At 41.9% G+C, this 15,444-nt stretch overlaps 2 protein-coding genes across 2 annotated transcripts in view; one reads left to right on the plus strand and one right to left on the minus strand.

Annotated features, from left to right (window-relative positions):
* Positions 1–13,569, minus strand: part of LOC126293423 (unconventional myosin-Ia) — a 693,376-nt gene extending 679,807 nt beyond the window's left edge. The window contains exon 1 of the mRNA XM_049986646.1: positions 13,493–13,569. The gene's annotated coding sequence lies outside the window, so the exon portion shown is untranslated. The remainder of the gene's footprint in view (positions 1–13,492) is intronic.
* A 369-nt stretch (positions 13,570–13,938) lies between these two features.
* LOC126293422 (WD repeat-containing protein 61) overlaps positions 13,939–15,444 on the plus strand; it is a 41,137-nt gene continuing 39,631 nt past the window's right edge. The window contains exons 1-3 of the mRNA XM_049986645.1: positions 13,939–14,028; positions 14,896–15,017; positions 15,118–15,281. Of these exons, the coding sequence (XP_049842602.1) occupies positions 14,026–14,028; positions 14,896–15,017; positions 15,118–15,281 (289 nt within the window). The 5' untranslated portion in view covers positions 13,939–14,025. The remainder of the gene's footprint in view (positions 14,029–14,895; positions 15,018–15,117; positions 15,282–15,444) is intronic.

The following is a 15,444-nucleotide window of genomic DNA, read 5'->3' on the forward strand; positions in this document are numbered from 1 at the left end:
TGTGTGTGTGACGTCCTTAGGTTAGTTAGGTTTAAGTAGTTCTAAGTTCTAGGGGACTGATGACCTCAGATGTTAAGTCCCATAGTGCTCAGAGCCATTTGCACCATTTTTTTTTAAAATTGGTCGGGAGAGTTTCTATGATGATCCGCGCACTGATCGGCCAAGATGTGTCACTACTCCAGAAATCACTGCAAAAGTGCACAAAATGGTCATGGAGGATCGCCAATTGAAAGTGCGTTAAATTGCCCACGCTTGCCAGATGTCATCTGAAAGGATATATACAGGGTGTTACAAAAAGGTACGGCCAAACGTTCAGGAAACATTACTCACACGCAAATAAAGAAAAGATGTTATGTGGAGATGTGTCCGGTAACTCTTAATTTCCATGTTAGAGCTCATTTTAGTTTCGTCAGTATGTACTGTACTTCCTCGATTCTGATGGTCAAATTGTAAATTTTCACAATCAACATGTGTGGGCTGACGAGAATCCGCACGCAATTGTGCAATCACGTCATCAACACAGATTTTCTGTGAACGTTTGGGCAGGCATTGTTGGTGATGTCTTGATTGGGCCCCATGTTCTCCCACCTACGCTCAATGGAGCACGTTATCATGATTTCATACGGGATACTCTACCTGTGCTGCTAGAACATGTGCCTTTATAAGTACGACACAACATGTGGTTCATGCGCGATGGTGCTCCTGCACATTTCAGTCGAAGTGTTCGTACGCTTCTCAACAACAGATTCGGTGACCGACGGATTGGTAGAGGCGGACCAATTCCGTGGCCTCCACGCTCTCCTGACCTCAACCCTCTTGACTTTCATTTATGGGGGCATTTGAAAGCTCTTGTCTACGCAACCCCCGTACCAAATGTAGAGACTCTTCGTGCTCGTATTGTGGACGGCTGTGATACAATACGCCATTCTCCAGGGCTGCATCAGCGCATCAGGGATTCCATGCGACGGAGGGTGGATGCAGGTATCCTCGCTAACGGAGGACATTTTGAACATTTCCTGTAACAAAGTGTTTGAATTCACGCTGGTACGTTCTGTTGCTGTGTATTTCCATCCCATGATTAATGTGATTTGAAGAGAAGTAATAAAATGAGCTCTAACATGGAAAGTAAGCGTTCCCGGTCACATGTCCATATCAAATTTTAACTGAAGAATTAGAAATGAAAAAATTATCTGCAAGATGGGTGCCGCGACTCTTGACGTTGAATCAAACACGCATGAGAATGGCCATGTCAGGACAATTTTTGGCTCTTCTTAGGAGAAACGAACAAGAGTTTTTGCGCCGGTTTGTGACCACAGATAAAACTTGGGTTCACTACTATACCCCAGAGACAAAACAGCAGTTAAAGCAGTGCTGATTCTCCACCACAAAGGAAAGCAAAGACAATTCCTTCGGCGGGAAAGGTCATGGTATCAGTGTTCTGGGATGCGAAGGGGATTCTGTTTGTAGATTATTTTCCCACTGGGCAAACAGTTACTGGAGAATACTATGCTAACCTCCTGGACAAACTGCAATAAAAGATACGCGAAGAAAAGGCCAGGTTTAGCAAGGAAGAAAGTCATCTTCCATTAAGCCAATTCGTGCCAGCACTCATGTGCCGTCGCCATGGCAAAATTACACGAACTAAGGTATGAATTGTTGCCACACCCGCCTTATTCACCTGATACGGCTCCGTCATACTTCCATCCCTTCACAAAGCTGAAAGTTGACAACTATTTTGCACGCCTGGAGGAAACTCATTTTCGAGATGGGATCAAGGTATTATAACATCGCTGGACCAACTGTATTAATCAACGAGGAGACTACTTTGACTAATAAAAAAGTTTCAGTGACCGAGAACATTTCAAACCACCCTCGTAGTTAAAGTATACTGTGGATGACTGAATGGTGCTATCCAAAACCGGCGCTGATGCAACTATGGTGTACCAGGGGGCAAAGATGATTGGGGTGAACGACAGCTACACAAATGTACTAGGATGATCCCAAAAGTAAGGTCTCCTATTTTTTTTATAAGTACATAGATCTGTTTATTTCTACAATGGTTTACATCAATTTACAGCTTGAATATTTAGCTATTTTTCGACATCATCACCATTTATGTCGATGCATTTTTGCAGTCGCTGTGGCAGTTTTTGTATGTCCATGTCATACCAGCTCGCCGCCATGCTGTCCAGAAAGTTATGAACCTCTTCTTTCACCTCGTCGTCAGAGATGAATCGCTGGGACTACAGTTAACGCTGACAGGCACTATGAGACTGAAAAAACTCAAACGGGCAATTCAGAACCGGAGAAGAGGAATGTTGAGTAAGGGCGTACACATTCTCCATGAAAACGCTCGCCCACGCATCGCTCGGCAAACCGTTGCTCTCCTGCAACAGTTTCAGTGGAACATAATCAGCCGCTCACCCTATAGTCCTGTCTTGGCACGCAGTGACTATCACCTGTTCCCTAGGTTAAAAGGACATTTGGCCGGAAAGCGGTTCATAACTTTCTGAACAGCATGGCGACGAGCTGGTATGACATGGGCATACAAAAATTGTTATAGCGTCTACAAAAATGCACCGACAGAAATTGTGATTATGTCGAAAAATAGCTAAATGTTCAAGCTGTAAACTGATGTAAACTATTGTAGACATAAACAGGTCTATGCACTTATAAAAAAATATGAGACTTTACTTTTGGGATTACCCTCGTACAAATGTGACGTGTTTTGTCATCTGTTGAATTCGTTTGGAATCATCGTACTGACTTTTGGTCTTATGTCAAAGAGGTAGGTCGATCAAAACAAGCTGTCCAGACACTCTGTGACCAAAATGATACTGAAACAGAGGATAACAAACTAAAGGCCGAAATACTAAATGTCTTCTTCCAAAGCTGTTTCACAGAGAAAGACTGCACTATAGTTCCTTCTCTAGATTGTCGCACAGATGACAAAATGGTAGATATCGAAACAGATGACAGAGGGATAGAAAAACAATTAAAATCGCTCAAAAGAGGAAAGGCCTCTGTACCTCATGGGATACTAGTTCGATTTTACACAGAGTACGCGAAGGAACTTGCCCCCCTCTTGCAGCGGTGTACCGTAGGTCTCTAGAAGAGCGTAGCGTTCCAAAGGATTGGAAAAGGGCACAGGTCATCCCCGTTTTCCAGAAGGGACGTCGAACAAGTGTGCAGCACTATAGACCTATATCTCTAACGTCGATCAGTTGGAGAATTTTGGAACACGTATTATATTCGAGTATAATGACTTTTCTGGAGACGAGAAGTCTACTCTATAGGAATCAGCATGGGTTTCGAAAAAGACGATCGTGTGAAACCCAGCTCGCGCTATTCGTCCACGAGACTCAGAGGGCCATAGACACGTGTTCCCAGGTAGATGCCGTGTTTCTTGACTTCCGCAAGGCGTTTGATACAGTTCCCCATAGTCGTTTAATGAACAAAGTAAGAGCATATGGACTATCAGATCAATTGTGTGATTGGATTGAAGAGTTCTTAGATAACAAAACGCAGCATGTCATTCTCAATGGAGAGAAGTCTTCCGAAGTAAGAGTGATTTCAGGTGTGCCGCAAGGGAGTGTTATAGGACAGTTACTATTCACAGTAAATATAAATGGCCTTGTGGATAACATCGGAAGTTCACTGAGGCTGTTTGCGGATGATGCTGTAGTATATCGAGAGGTTGTAACAATGGAAAATTGTACTGAAATGCAAGAGGATCTGCAACGAATTGATGCATGGTGCAGGGAATGGCAATTGAATCTCAATGTAGACGAGTGTAATGTGCTGAGAATACATAGAAAGAAAGATCCTTTATCATTTAGCTACAATATAGCAGGTCAGCAACTGGAAGCAATTAATTCCATAAATTATCTGAGAGTAGGCATTAGGAGTGATTTAAAATGGAATGAGCATATAAAATCAATCGTCGGTAAAGCAGATGCCAGACTGAGATTCATTGGAAGAATCCTGAGGAAATGCAGTCCGTAAACAAAGGAAGTAGGTTACAGTACGCTTGTTCGCCCACTGCTTGAATACTGCCCACCGGTATGGGATCCGTACTAGATAGGGTTGATAGAAGAGAGAGAGAGAGAGAGAGAGAGAGAGAGAGAGAGAGAGAGAGAGAGAGAGAAGATACAACGGAGAGCAGCGCGCTTCGTTACAGTATCATTTAGTAATCACGACAGCGTTACGGAGATGATAGATAAACTCCAGTGGAGGACTCTGCAAGAGAGACGCTCAGTAGGTCGGTACGGGCTTTTGTTGAAGTTTCGAGAACATACCTTCACCGAGGAGTCAAGCAGTATATTGCTCCCTCCTACGTATATCTCGCGAAGAGACCGTGAGGGTAAAATCAGAGAGATTAGAGCCCACACAGAGGCATACCGACAATCTTTCTTTCCACGAACAATACGAGACTGGAATAGAAGGGAGAATCGATAGAGGTACTCAAGGTACCCTCCGCCAAACACCGTCAGGTGGCTTGCGGAGTATGGATGTAGATGTAGGTCGTTTATGTACGCAAGAGCGCGCATATAACGTCCCCAAAGATTGAGTGCGTTCTCTTCAGGAGTCAGGTGTCGTTGGTTGATTTGGGGCAGGAGACCAAACAGCAAGGTCATCGGTCCCGTAGGATTTGGAAAGGATGGGGAAGGAAGTTCGTCGTGCCCTTTCAAAAGAACCATCCCGCAGTTTGCCTGGAATGATTTAGGGAAATCACGGAAAACATAAATCAGGTTGGCCGGACGCGGGTTTGAACCGTCGTCCTCCCGAATACGAGTCCAGTGTGCTGACCACTGCGCCATCTCGCCCGGTATCTCTTCAGGGCACAACGGAAGATTTGTGCTTGTACGTTGTGGAGTCAGAAGGATAGGTTTTGTTTCTGAATGACTCGGACGGGAAACTCGTCTGAACTGAAGAGCTGCTCAAAGAGGCCAACCAACGGTTGAAAACGGTGAAAGCAAAGAAAGGTTGCCGTTGCTCTTGGTATAAAAGGAGTCTGCTTTAATGAAAATACTGAAGCGTGTCGAGAGGACTGGATCCAGTACATTAAATGTGGAGATGGTGGCGCGGAAAAGTGTTCTTCATTTGAGGGTGATATTGCGTTCATTTGTGACATTTGCGAAATGCGTACTCTTTGGGCATGTTTTGCCTACTCTTAAGCGCAGGTGAACGAAAGAGTGCGCTTTTCCCATTTTTTGCATTTTTGAAAAGTTCAGTAAAAGAATGACCTCTCTCCGACTGCACCGTTTTCTGAACATGTAGATTTTCTGTTAACAATACACAACTGGCCATTAAAATTGTTAAACCACGAGGATGACGTGCTACAGACGCGAAATTTAACCGACAGTAAGAAGATGCTGTGATATGCAAATGATTAGATTTTCAGAGCATTTACACAAGGTTGGCGGCGGTGGCGACACCTACAACGTGCTGACATGAGGAAAGTTTCCAACCGATTTCTCATACCCAAACAGCAGTTGACCGGCGTTGCCTGGTGAAACGTTGTTGTGATGCCTCGTAAGGAGGAGAAATGCGTACCATCACGTTTCCGACTTTGATAAAGGTCGGATTGTAGCCTATCGCGATTGTGGTTTATCGTATCGCGACATTGCTGCTCGCGTTGCTCGAGATCCAATGACTGTTAGCAGAATATGGAATCGGTGGGTTCAGGAGGGTAATACGGAACGCCGTGCTGGATCCCAACGGCCTCGTATCACTAGCAGTCGAGGTGACAGGCATCTTATCCGGATGACTGTAACGGATCTTGCAACCACGTCTCGATCCCTGAGTCAACAGATGGGTACCTTTGCAAGGCAACAACCATCTGCATGAACAGTTCGACGACGTTTGCAGCAGCATGGACTATCAGCTCGGAGACCACGGCTACGGTTACCCTTGGTGCTGTATCACAGACAGGAGCGCCTACGATGGTGTACTCAACGACGAACCTGGGCGCACGAATGGCAAAACGTCATTTTTTCGGATGAATCCAGGATCTGTTTACAGCGCCATGATGGTCTCATCCGCGTTTGGCGACATGGCGGTGAACTCACACTGGAAGCGAGTATTCGTCATCGTCATACTGGCGTATCACCCGGCGTGATGGTATGGGGTGCTATTGGTTACACGTCACGGTAACCTGTTGTTCGCACTGACGGCACTTTGAACAGTGGACGTTACATTTCAGATTTGTTACGACCCGTGGCTCTACCCTTCATTCGATCCCTGCGACACCCTACATTTCAGCAGGGTAGTGTACGACCGCATGTTGCATGTCCTGTACTGGCTTTTCTGGATACAGAAAATGTTCTACTGCTGCCCTGGCCAGCACATTCTCCAGATCTCTCGCCAATTGAAAACGTCTGGTTGATGGTGGCCGAGCAACTGGCTCGTCACAATACGCCAGTCACTATTCTTGATGAACTATAGTATCGTATTGAAGTTGCATGGGCAGCTGTACCTGTACACGCCATCCAAACTCTGTTTGACTCAATGGCCAGGCGTATCAAGGCCGTTATTACGGCCAGAAGTGGTTGTTCTGGGTACTGATTTCTCAGGATCTATGCACCCAAATTGCCTGAAAGTGTAGTCACATGTCAGTTCTAGTATAATATATATGTCCAATGAATACCCGTTTATCATCTGCATTTCTTCTTGGTGTAGCAATTTTAATGGCCAGTGGTGTATAAACGTACTATGATTTTGTTTTCCTATTGATAGTAACATAGATGTTTATGGTTATTCCTTACATCTACATCTACATGATTACTCTGCTATTCACACTAAAGTGCCTGGCACAGGGTTCAATGACCCACCTTCAAGCTGTCTCTCTACCGTTCCACTCTCGAACGGGGCGCGGGAAAAACGAGCATTTAAATCTTTCTGTGCGAGCCCTATTTTCTCTTTTTTATCGTAATGATCATTTCCCTGTAGGTGGGTGCCAACAGAATGTTTTCGCAATCGGAGGAGAAAAATGGTGATTAAAATTTCATCGCAACGAAAAACGCCTTTGTTTTAATGACTGCCACTCGAATTATCATATCATGTCTGTGGCACTACCTCCCCTATTTCGCGATAGTACTGAACTGCTCACTCCTAGGTATGGTTCCCCTACGAATAAAATATTATTAATTAGGGCATCCTGATTAATAAATTGCAATTGCTCTCCACAGGAAAATACCGAGATCTTTGCAATGCTCAGCAACGAGGAATAAACTGTTTATGGACACACAATCACTTGCCCTAGTCAGTTGTGGTACCTCTCTCCCCTCCTTCAGTGTTGCCGCATAGAACAGTTTCGAAATCAGGAGATAGAAATTCGAAAATGTAGAAAAAGCAGGAGATAGCAATAGATACTGGACAGCCTATTCTCCATGCTAATTCTTCACCATTATACGTTAAAAAATATATAACATATATAAAATTCGCACTAAATTAGGAAATTATTACTACAGTGATTTCGCAAACAAAGTGTCTAAAATTATCGGCCTTTTTACTACGCTGTAACCAACACTTAAATTAAATTCACTTTTCCACTCACTTTTGAGTATTATTTAATTATTCCGATCTCTTGGGTGCACTTATTTCCGCGTTTAATTTCAACGAAAACGAAGTCCCTCAACCCTTTGCACAGTACCTGTAGTGTTAGATATGCAGGGTGGTCCATTGATAGTGACCGGGCCAAATATCTCACGAAGTAAGCAACAAACGAAAAAACTACAAAGAACGAAACTCGTCTAGCTTGAAGGGGGAAACCAGACGGCGCTATGGTTGGCGCGCTAGACGGCGCTGCCACAGGTCACACGGATACAACTGCGTTTATATATATATATATATATATATATATATATATATATATATATATATATATATATAGGAACCCCAATTTTTCATTACATATTCGTGTAGTACGTAAAGAAATATGAATGTTTTAGTTGGACCACTTTTTTCGCTTTGTGATACATGGCGCTGTAATAGTCACAAACGTATAAGGTGATATCACGTAACATTCCGCCAATGCGGACGGTATTTGCTTCGTGATACATTACCCGTGTGAAATCGGACCGTTTACCAATTGCGGAAAAGGTCGATATCGTGTTGATGTATGGCTATTCTGATCAAAATGTGCTATGTATGCTGCTCGGTATCCTGGAAGACATCATCCGGACCGTTGACCGAATAGTTACTTTATTTAAGGAAACAGGAAGTGTTCAGCCACATGTAAAACGTCAACCACGACCTGCAACAATTGATGATGCCCAAGTAGGTGTTTTAGCTGCTGTCGCGGCTAATCCGCACATCAGTAGCAGGCAAATTGCGCGAGAATCGGGAATCTCAAAAACGTCGGTGTTGAGAATGCTACATCAACATCGATTGCACCCGTACCATATTTCGATGCACCAGGAATTGCATGGCGATGACTTTGAAAGTCGTGTAGAGTTTTGCCACTGGGAACAAGAGAAATTACGGGACGATGACAGATTTTTTGCACGCGTTCTATTTAGCGACGAAGCATGTGTATGGTGCGGCATTATTGGAGAAAGGATAATTGGCCTCCATTTTATCGATGGCAATCTAAATGGTGCAATGTATGCTGATTTTCAACTTAATGTTCTACCGATGTTACTACAAGATGTTTCACTCCATGACAGAATGGCGATGTACTTCCAACTAGATGAATGTCCGGCACATAGCTTGTGTGCGGTTGAAGCGGTATTGAATAGCATATTTCATGACAGGTGGATTGGTCGTCGAAGCACCATACTAAGGCCCGCACGTTCACCGGATCTGACGTCCCCGGATTTCTTTCTGTGGGTAACGTTAAATGATATTTGCTATCGTGTTCCACCGACAACGCCTGACAACATGCGTCAGCGCATTGTCAATTCATGTGCGAACATTACCGAAGGCGAACTATTCGCTGTTGAGAGGAATGTCGTTATACGTATTGCCAAATGCATTGAGGTTGACGGGCATCATTTTGAGCATTTAAAGCATTAATGTGGTATTTAAAGGTTATCACGCTGTAACAGCATGCGTTCTCAGAAATGATAAGTTCACAAAGGTACATGTATCACATTGGAACAACAGAAATAAAATGTTCAGACGTACCTACGTTCTGTATTTTAATTTAAAAAAACCTACCTGTTGCCAACTGTTCGTCTAAAACTGTGAGCCATATGTTTGTGACTTTCACAGCGCCATGTACCACAAAGCGAGAAAAGTGGTCCAACTAAAACATTCATATTTCTTTACGTATTACACGAATATGTAATGAAAAATGGGGGTTCCTATTTTAAAAAACGCAGTTGATATCAGTTTGACCTATGGCAGCGCCATCTAGCGCGCCAACCATAGCGCCATCTGGTTTCCTCCTTCAAGCTAGAAGAGTTTCGTTCTTTGTAATTTTTTCGTTTGTTCCTTATTTCGTGAGATATTTGGCCCGGTCACTAGCAATGGACCACCACGAACTACTGAACACCGAACTGATGCTCCTTAACTTCAACATTGAAATGCAGTAAACTAATAATCATTGTCAATGTGATCCGCTATAACCGATTACATTATTTACGTTTTCAAACCCTTCTCTCATATCATTCCAATAACTGAAGACAGTTGATAGCAAGTGAAACATCTTACCATCACCGTTACTCTACAACGCTTCGACACCATAGATTTTGCAAGCATGTCACCCACCGTTACGTTTTTCACACATACGAGAATACAGACACCACGTGAACAGCTTCATTTTCTTGAAACGAGTAACAAAGAGGCTACTGCAGACTTATTTTGCCAGCATTATATGGAAATAAATGACAGACATTTCCATCTGAGAACATTATGAGTCTTTTGTCTGTACTTTGAGAATCTGTTCAGCTTCTCGCAGCCACACATAGAGTGGGTTATCGTTGCCTAGGCATAAACGGATAAACAGAGGTTTTAAATAGTATCCATGCGAAAATAAAACCAGAGCAACTTCGCTCGGGGATTGAAAGTGATAAGAGAGAAGTCTCTGGGGTAAGGAATTCACAGAAGGTAGTCCAAAACTTAATTAGTATTCCAAGAAACAGAGAGTTAGTCAAATAGTGTACCAACATTCGCCAAAATTACTTTGAAGGAACAGACACGAACGTGAGCGAAAAAGCAGGAGATTTTCGGTTTTATTTGCTTTTTAGCAGTAGATTTTTTTTAAAGCAGGAAATCCAATGCAGAACAGTAGATCTGACAACACTGTCGACCTTCCCCACAGCATAGCCAAGAATGACTTCTAAACAATGTCGCAGCATCGCTACATTCCAGACCAGTGTTGAGTTGGTCTCCAACCGTGTAACTGCATCGCGCGAATACTCTGTTCTACGTCCGCTCTGGAGGACTTTTGTGAAATTACTCTGTGTTGTTACTGCCGTCGTTTGTGACGGTGTACCAACAAACGAAAATATGGTTGAAAAGAAAAATATCTGGCGCATTTTATCGAAAAGAAAAGCAGAGGAAAGGAAGGAGATGAAACAGAAACTAACGCTAAGAAAGTGTTTTTACGCCGCCTTCTACAAGAGCGGAAAATGTTGTAAAGTTGTTATTTCTCCGAACAGAAGAACTGTGAACTTAGGTGGCGACCTCCATACAGTTACAACTGTTTCTTCAAGAGCTGAGCCAATGCTGACGAAGGTAAGAGCTTAATTTATTTGTTTTCAAACCTCCTTCCTTGTCTCTCTCTCTCTCTAAAAAATGTACGAATTTTATATGAGAAACGGTACGGTGTTTTCTTAGTGTAATTCTTTGCCAGTATAGTCATCAGACAGGTTTGTATCCAAAGAAGAAAAAGTAATTCGTAATAACGATACGCTAGAGAGTAGATGGGACTATCTGGTTCGCCACTTCATACTATATAGCCCTAACAGCTTTGTGAATGTATTTTGCACCAGGCGTCTGCCTAAATTTCCGTAAGTACCGAGTACAAATCTGTTGCGTCATTGAAAGTGCGGATTTCCTTCCATACCATGTGCATATTTTCATGTTTCGTGTAGTTAAATTAAACATTTATCTGAAAATTTTGTTACCAAGAGCCCAAGGAAAGGCAATCAATTGGGAAGCGGGAGCGCCGAATGATAGTCAATTGTGTAGAAAAACTCGAACCGCTCCTAGCAAGAAAAAACGCATCCTGTGGGATTGCTGAACGATTTTCGGATATACGAGAGCTGCTGAAAATAATACCTCCCTTTTTTGTGTGAAAACTTGAAGCTTTTTAAATAAAAGGTACGTTATTAACGTTCAGCATCTTTATTCTCCGTGTCTGTATTTTCAGCCCCCTATCTCTAGAGGGCTCCGAATTGTATCGTGCGTACAGTAACTACTTGGATGCATGAGAATCAGCGTGCTGTAATTGAGATTCGAATTCGAAAAGTTCTTGCACACATTGAACACCCGCTCCTTCAGCACGATACTGCCAGACCATACACCGATAGCCGTGACGTCTGCCACAATCGGACGCGTCGAGTTCATTGTCATCGATAATCCTCCATACACTCCCGATTTGACTCCATCCGTTTGCAAAACTTGACGAACACAACTTTGATGGCGATGAATCAGTACAAATAAAATTATGTTTGTGGCTCCAACAACAAAATCAATCATTCTACAGTGACGGTTCAAGGAACTGGTTTCTTGTTGGAAGAAATGTGATCGTCCCATGGGTGACCGATGAGAAGCAAATACGTAGAATGTTAATAATGTTTATTTTGTTCAAAAAGATTTCAGAGCTACCGCTTAAGAAATTGGGAGGCATTACATTTCAGCGCGTCTTCGGATACCTACGAAACTGCAGTTACATACGATATTTCAAATGCATTCCGCGTCTTCGTCGTCCACTGCTTCGAAAAAATGCCATTCATCCTGAGGAGTACGCTACCTTGGCAGAAAGAAGTTACCATTTTTGCCGCACAGGTTGTTCTTAAATTGTGATGCAGTGATAGCAGCGTTGGTATGGTGTCAGATTAACGCTAGAAATCAATTGAGGTTTTCATATGTAAACAAATAGATGATTCGTCTTGCCCAGTCAGCAAGTGAAGAAGAACGCAGGAATACTTTTATCGTCTCAAATAGAAGAACAAGCTGTTCATCATCTTGTAGTAAACAACTTAAGAAAGTTCGATAGCTTGCCCGCAACCATGACGCTGGTAGCAACGTCTCACGCAAAAATAAAACGATAAAATAAAAAAAACTCCTTGGACATATAAACACACGCCTATGCACTGGTTATTTTCTGAACTTGAAAAATGTTCAATAATCACACGCTATCTGAATTCTGGATACGTAGGAGGGGATTGAACCGAAAGCTCCAAGTGCGCAACCGACGTGGAACACACGCGGTAATTACGAACTTGTTCGAGCGTCATCGTAAACAACATACAGCATTGGATTCATGTAGATTTGTGTAACTCTTTATTATGGTGTAAGGACGTATAAGTAACTATTTCTCAGACAAAACTGAAGTACGGCAACTTAAGCATCGACGTCAGTTAGACATGAACGATTTATCGGTGTGTACACTGTAATGTTTTAGCTTCTTTTCTTGTGTGTTTTGGAAAAGGACGTGCTATCAAGCAGAACTAAATATATTCAGTTTCAGTTAATAAGTAAAAGTAGTAAGAAAGTCACATGCGACGAAACCTGAAGCAGTAGAAAGCAGCAGCACAAATACCGTATGACTACCCACCGGCAGCAGAAACCATACGAACGCTACCAACAGATAATTCCACTCGTTTCCATCACTTGCTGAGGAGTACAGGTATACCACGTTTCTGAGCCATGTTCCACTATTCTATGCAAAAAGCAACATTTAGTCAAATTTAACTCTTATATTCCAATACCGGTATATACTTTTTACGAACGAAAGGCCACCTTGTCATTCAAATTCCTTGCTGCTATTAATCGAACCCACGGCATCATATACTAAGCAAACAGCGGAAGTATATACGTGAATTAGTGCCGTACAGAGTTTCATGCTACTACATTAGTTATAAAACAATTCTGAGTTTATTTGCGTTCTGGCTTTCATGAGGTGACGTACCTAGAGCGCCCACAACTTTTTACGAGATGATTATTAATCAAACCCTAAATTAACCACTGTAAAAATCAACAAATTTTTGTAGAATAGCTACGAACTGTAAGTATAGTCTGGGAGTGCTACATTGCCGCAGTTGTTTTCAGATGATTTAGTCCGTATGTCTTCCCACTGAAGTCGTACAACATTTGGCGTGGGGCTTATTAGGCCAAAGTTCGATTTAGGTTAGCGATTATCGCAGCTTTTACTTTTCGTCGATTACAGAAGTACATTGCAAGACTCCACAGTCTATACACTACAAAGCTGTATGAAAAGCAGCGATAATAAACAAATATCATGCGTAACTACACTGTTTCGATATATGAACATCAAGAACTGTCACTAGCAGAAAGGATTATCGTCGTCTGCACTTACCTGAATACTGTCCGGTTTCCTAAGAATTCAGGATACCGGTACATTCCATATTCATAACAAATACAAAATAGTCATATTTAATTGTTCATGTCGCATATTTGTCACAACACTGTACATATATTACATATTTTAGCTTCAAATATTCCAGGAATAAACTTCTAACATCCTTAACATGACGCCGGCCATGTTGGACTGAGGAAACATTTGAATGTCAGCGCCATCCCGTGGTAGGACCGCCAAACCAAGGGGAGTAGTACAAATGTCAATAATTTTTTTGTAAATGTGTACTTTCTGGTAAATAAAGCACTGCATTGTTTCATATTAGTTGCACAATCGTAAACTCATAGTTTACTGCCACTTAATGTTTCAAGATTTCATTCACTTTTTCTTTTCCTGTTTGTTATGTTGGCATTTGTGAGATCTGTACCACACACATGTATAAATCTTTGCTATGCGGGCGTGGGATTCGGAAGAGAAGTGAGAAGTCGATGTAATATAGTGATTTTTTATGGTATTTGACAGCTACAAAAAATATGGTAAGTACTTATAATGATAAGACAAGACCTTATTGAAAACACTTTCTCTTATTTTGTAGTTCCATTTGGGTTATGTAGTATGTCTTTCACGCATATCGTGATCGCACATTCATTTTGTTAATCGCATTCATTTTCTCAGCCAATGTGCAGCATATGTGTATAATGAGTAGAAGGTTGTAGTAAGTGTTGAAAATTCGTGTATACCTCTCTGTAGTGCACTTTCCCGAAATGCCGGCTGTTGCCGGTTTCGGGAGAGATACGAAGACCTTTTTTCTCCCTAAATCCCGTGAAACGTGTTTCACGAACCACGCTCAACAATATTTTTGATGCGCTTTCGTAATATTTACAATTTATCTCCACTTCTACCATGTTTGCGATGTGATACTCTTAAGATGGACTCTCTTCATTACATTGATGACTATACCAAATTGCAGCTGTGAAAGGCTATGAGGAAACGTTAAAATTTATTTTACTATATAATTAAAACTGAGCGTGTTATGTTGTAGAAAACAGGAGCGAAACTGGTTGTGGTGCAACAGTAGTGGTAGTTGCGGTAGCGCGCTAAGTTTTATTAGCAGAAATAGCTGTGGGTTGTGGCAATTACCATATTATCTGCCCTAGTAAATAAAGCTATTTCAGCACTGAAAGTAAGGACGAATTGAGCTAATTTTTTAAATTCTTGTTGACAGGTCACAAAGTAAGAAATTATGTACTTATTGCTAGCAACCTAGGAGAACTGTTTATATTTTAAAATGCCTTAGCCATTTGATCTAGAACTCGTTAATTTCTGAACTATATTAGTGCTTTCTGCCAACGAAATAAGCATTTAGTTGTTTTGAAAATTCAAGTGCTCATTTCTTTTCCCAGCACTCTCTTCAAGTAAGGTTGGACAATGCACATGACGACAGTGTCTGGAGCTGTGCCTGGGGAAGACTTAAAAAGAAAAAAGATGACGAAAACTCGGAAAATGCTGGAGGTGACAACTCGAGGTGTGTGTTCTACTTTTGTTTGAATATTCTCATATTTATGCAATGTTGTAGAAACGTACATTTTACTTAAGTCAGTTTGCATATTTTTGTTTCTTTTTAGGGATTCCATGACTACTGAAGAACCAACTGATTACATTGTAACCGGTGGTGTTGATGACCTTGTAAAGGTTTGGCAGTTTAGAGATGACCAATTGAAGTTGAAACACAAACTGGAAGGTCATTCCCTTGGTGTCGTGTGTGTTGACATCAGTTCGGATGGAACAAGTAGGTTATCAAAATGAACACTAATATCTCCTGTGTCACATGTGAAATCTAGAAGGAAGGCTTTGTGCATTGCAGAGAGGTTTACTGTTAAAATTCTGAAAGCTTATGTTGTAAAAAAAACAGTCTGGTAACTTATTGCTGTTCACCACATTCATATCACAGA

This window comes from Schistocerca gregaria, chromosome 10 (genome assembly GCF_023897955.1).
Source record: "Schistocerca gregaria isolate iqSchGreg1 chromosome 10, iqSchGreg1.2, whole genome shotgun sequence".
Taxonomy (NCBI): Eukaryota; Metazoa; Arthropoda; class Insecta; order Orthoptera; family Acrididae; genus Schistocerca; species Schistocerca gregaria.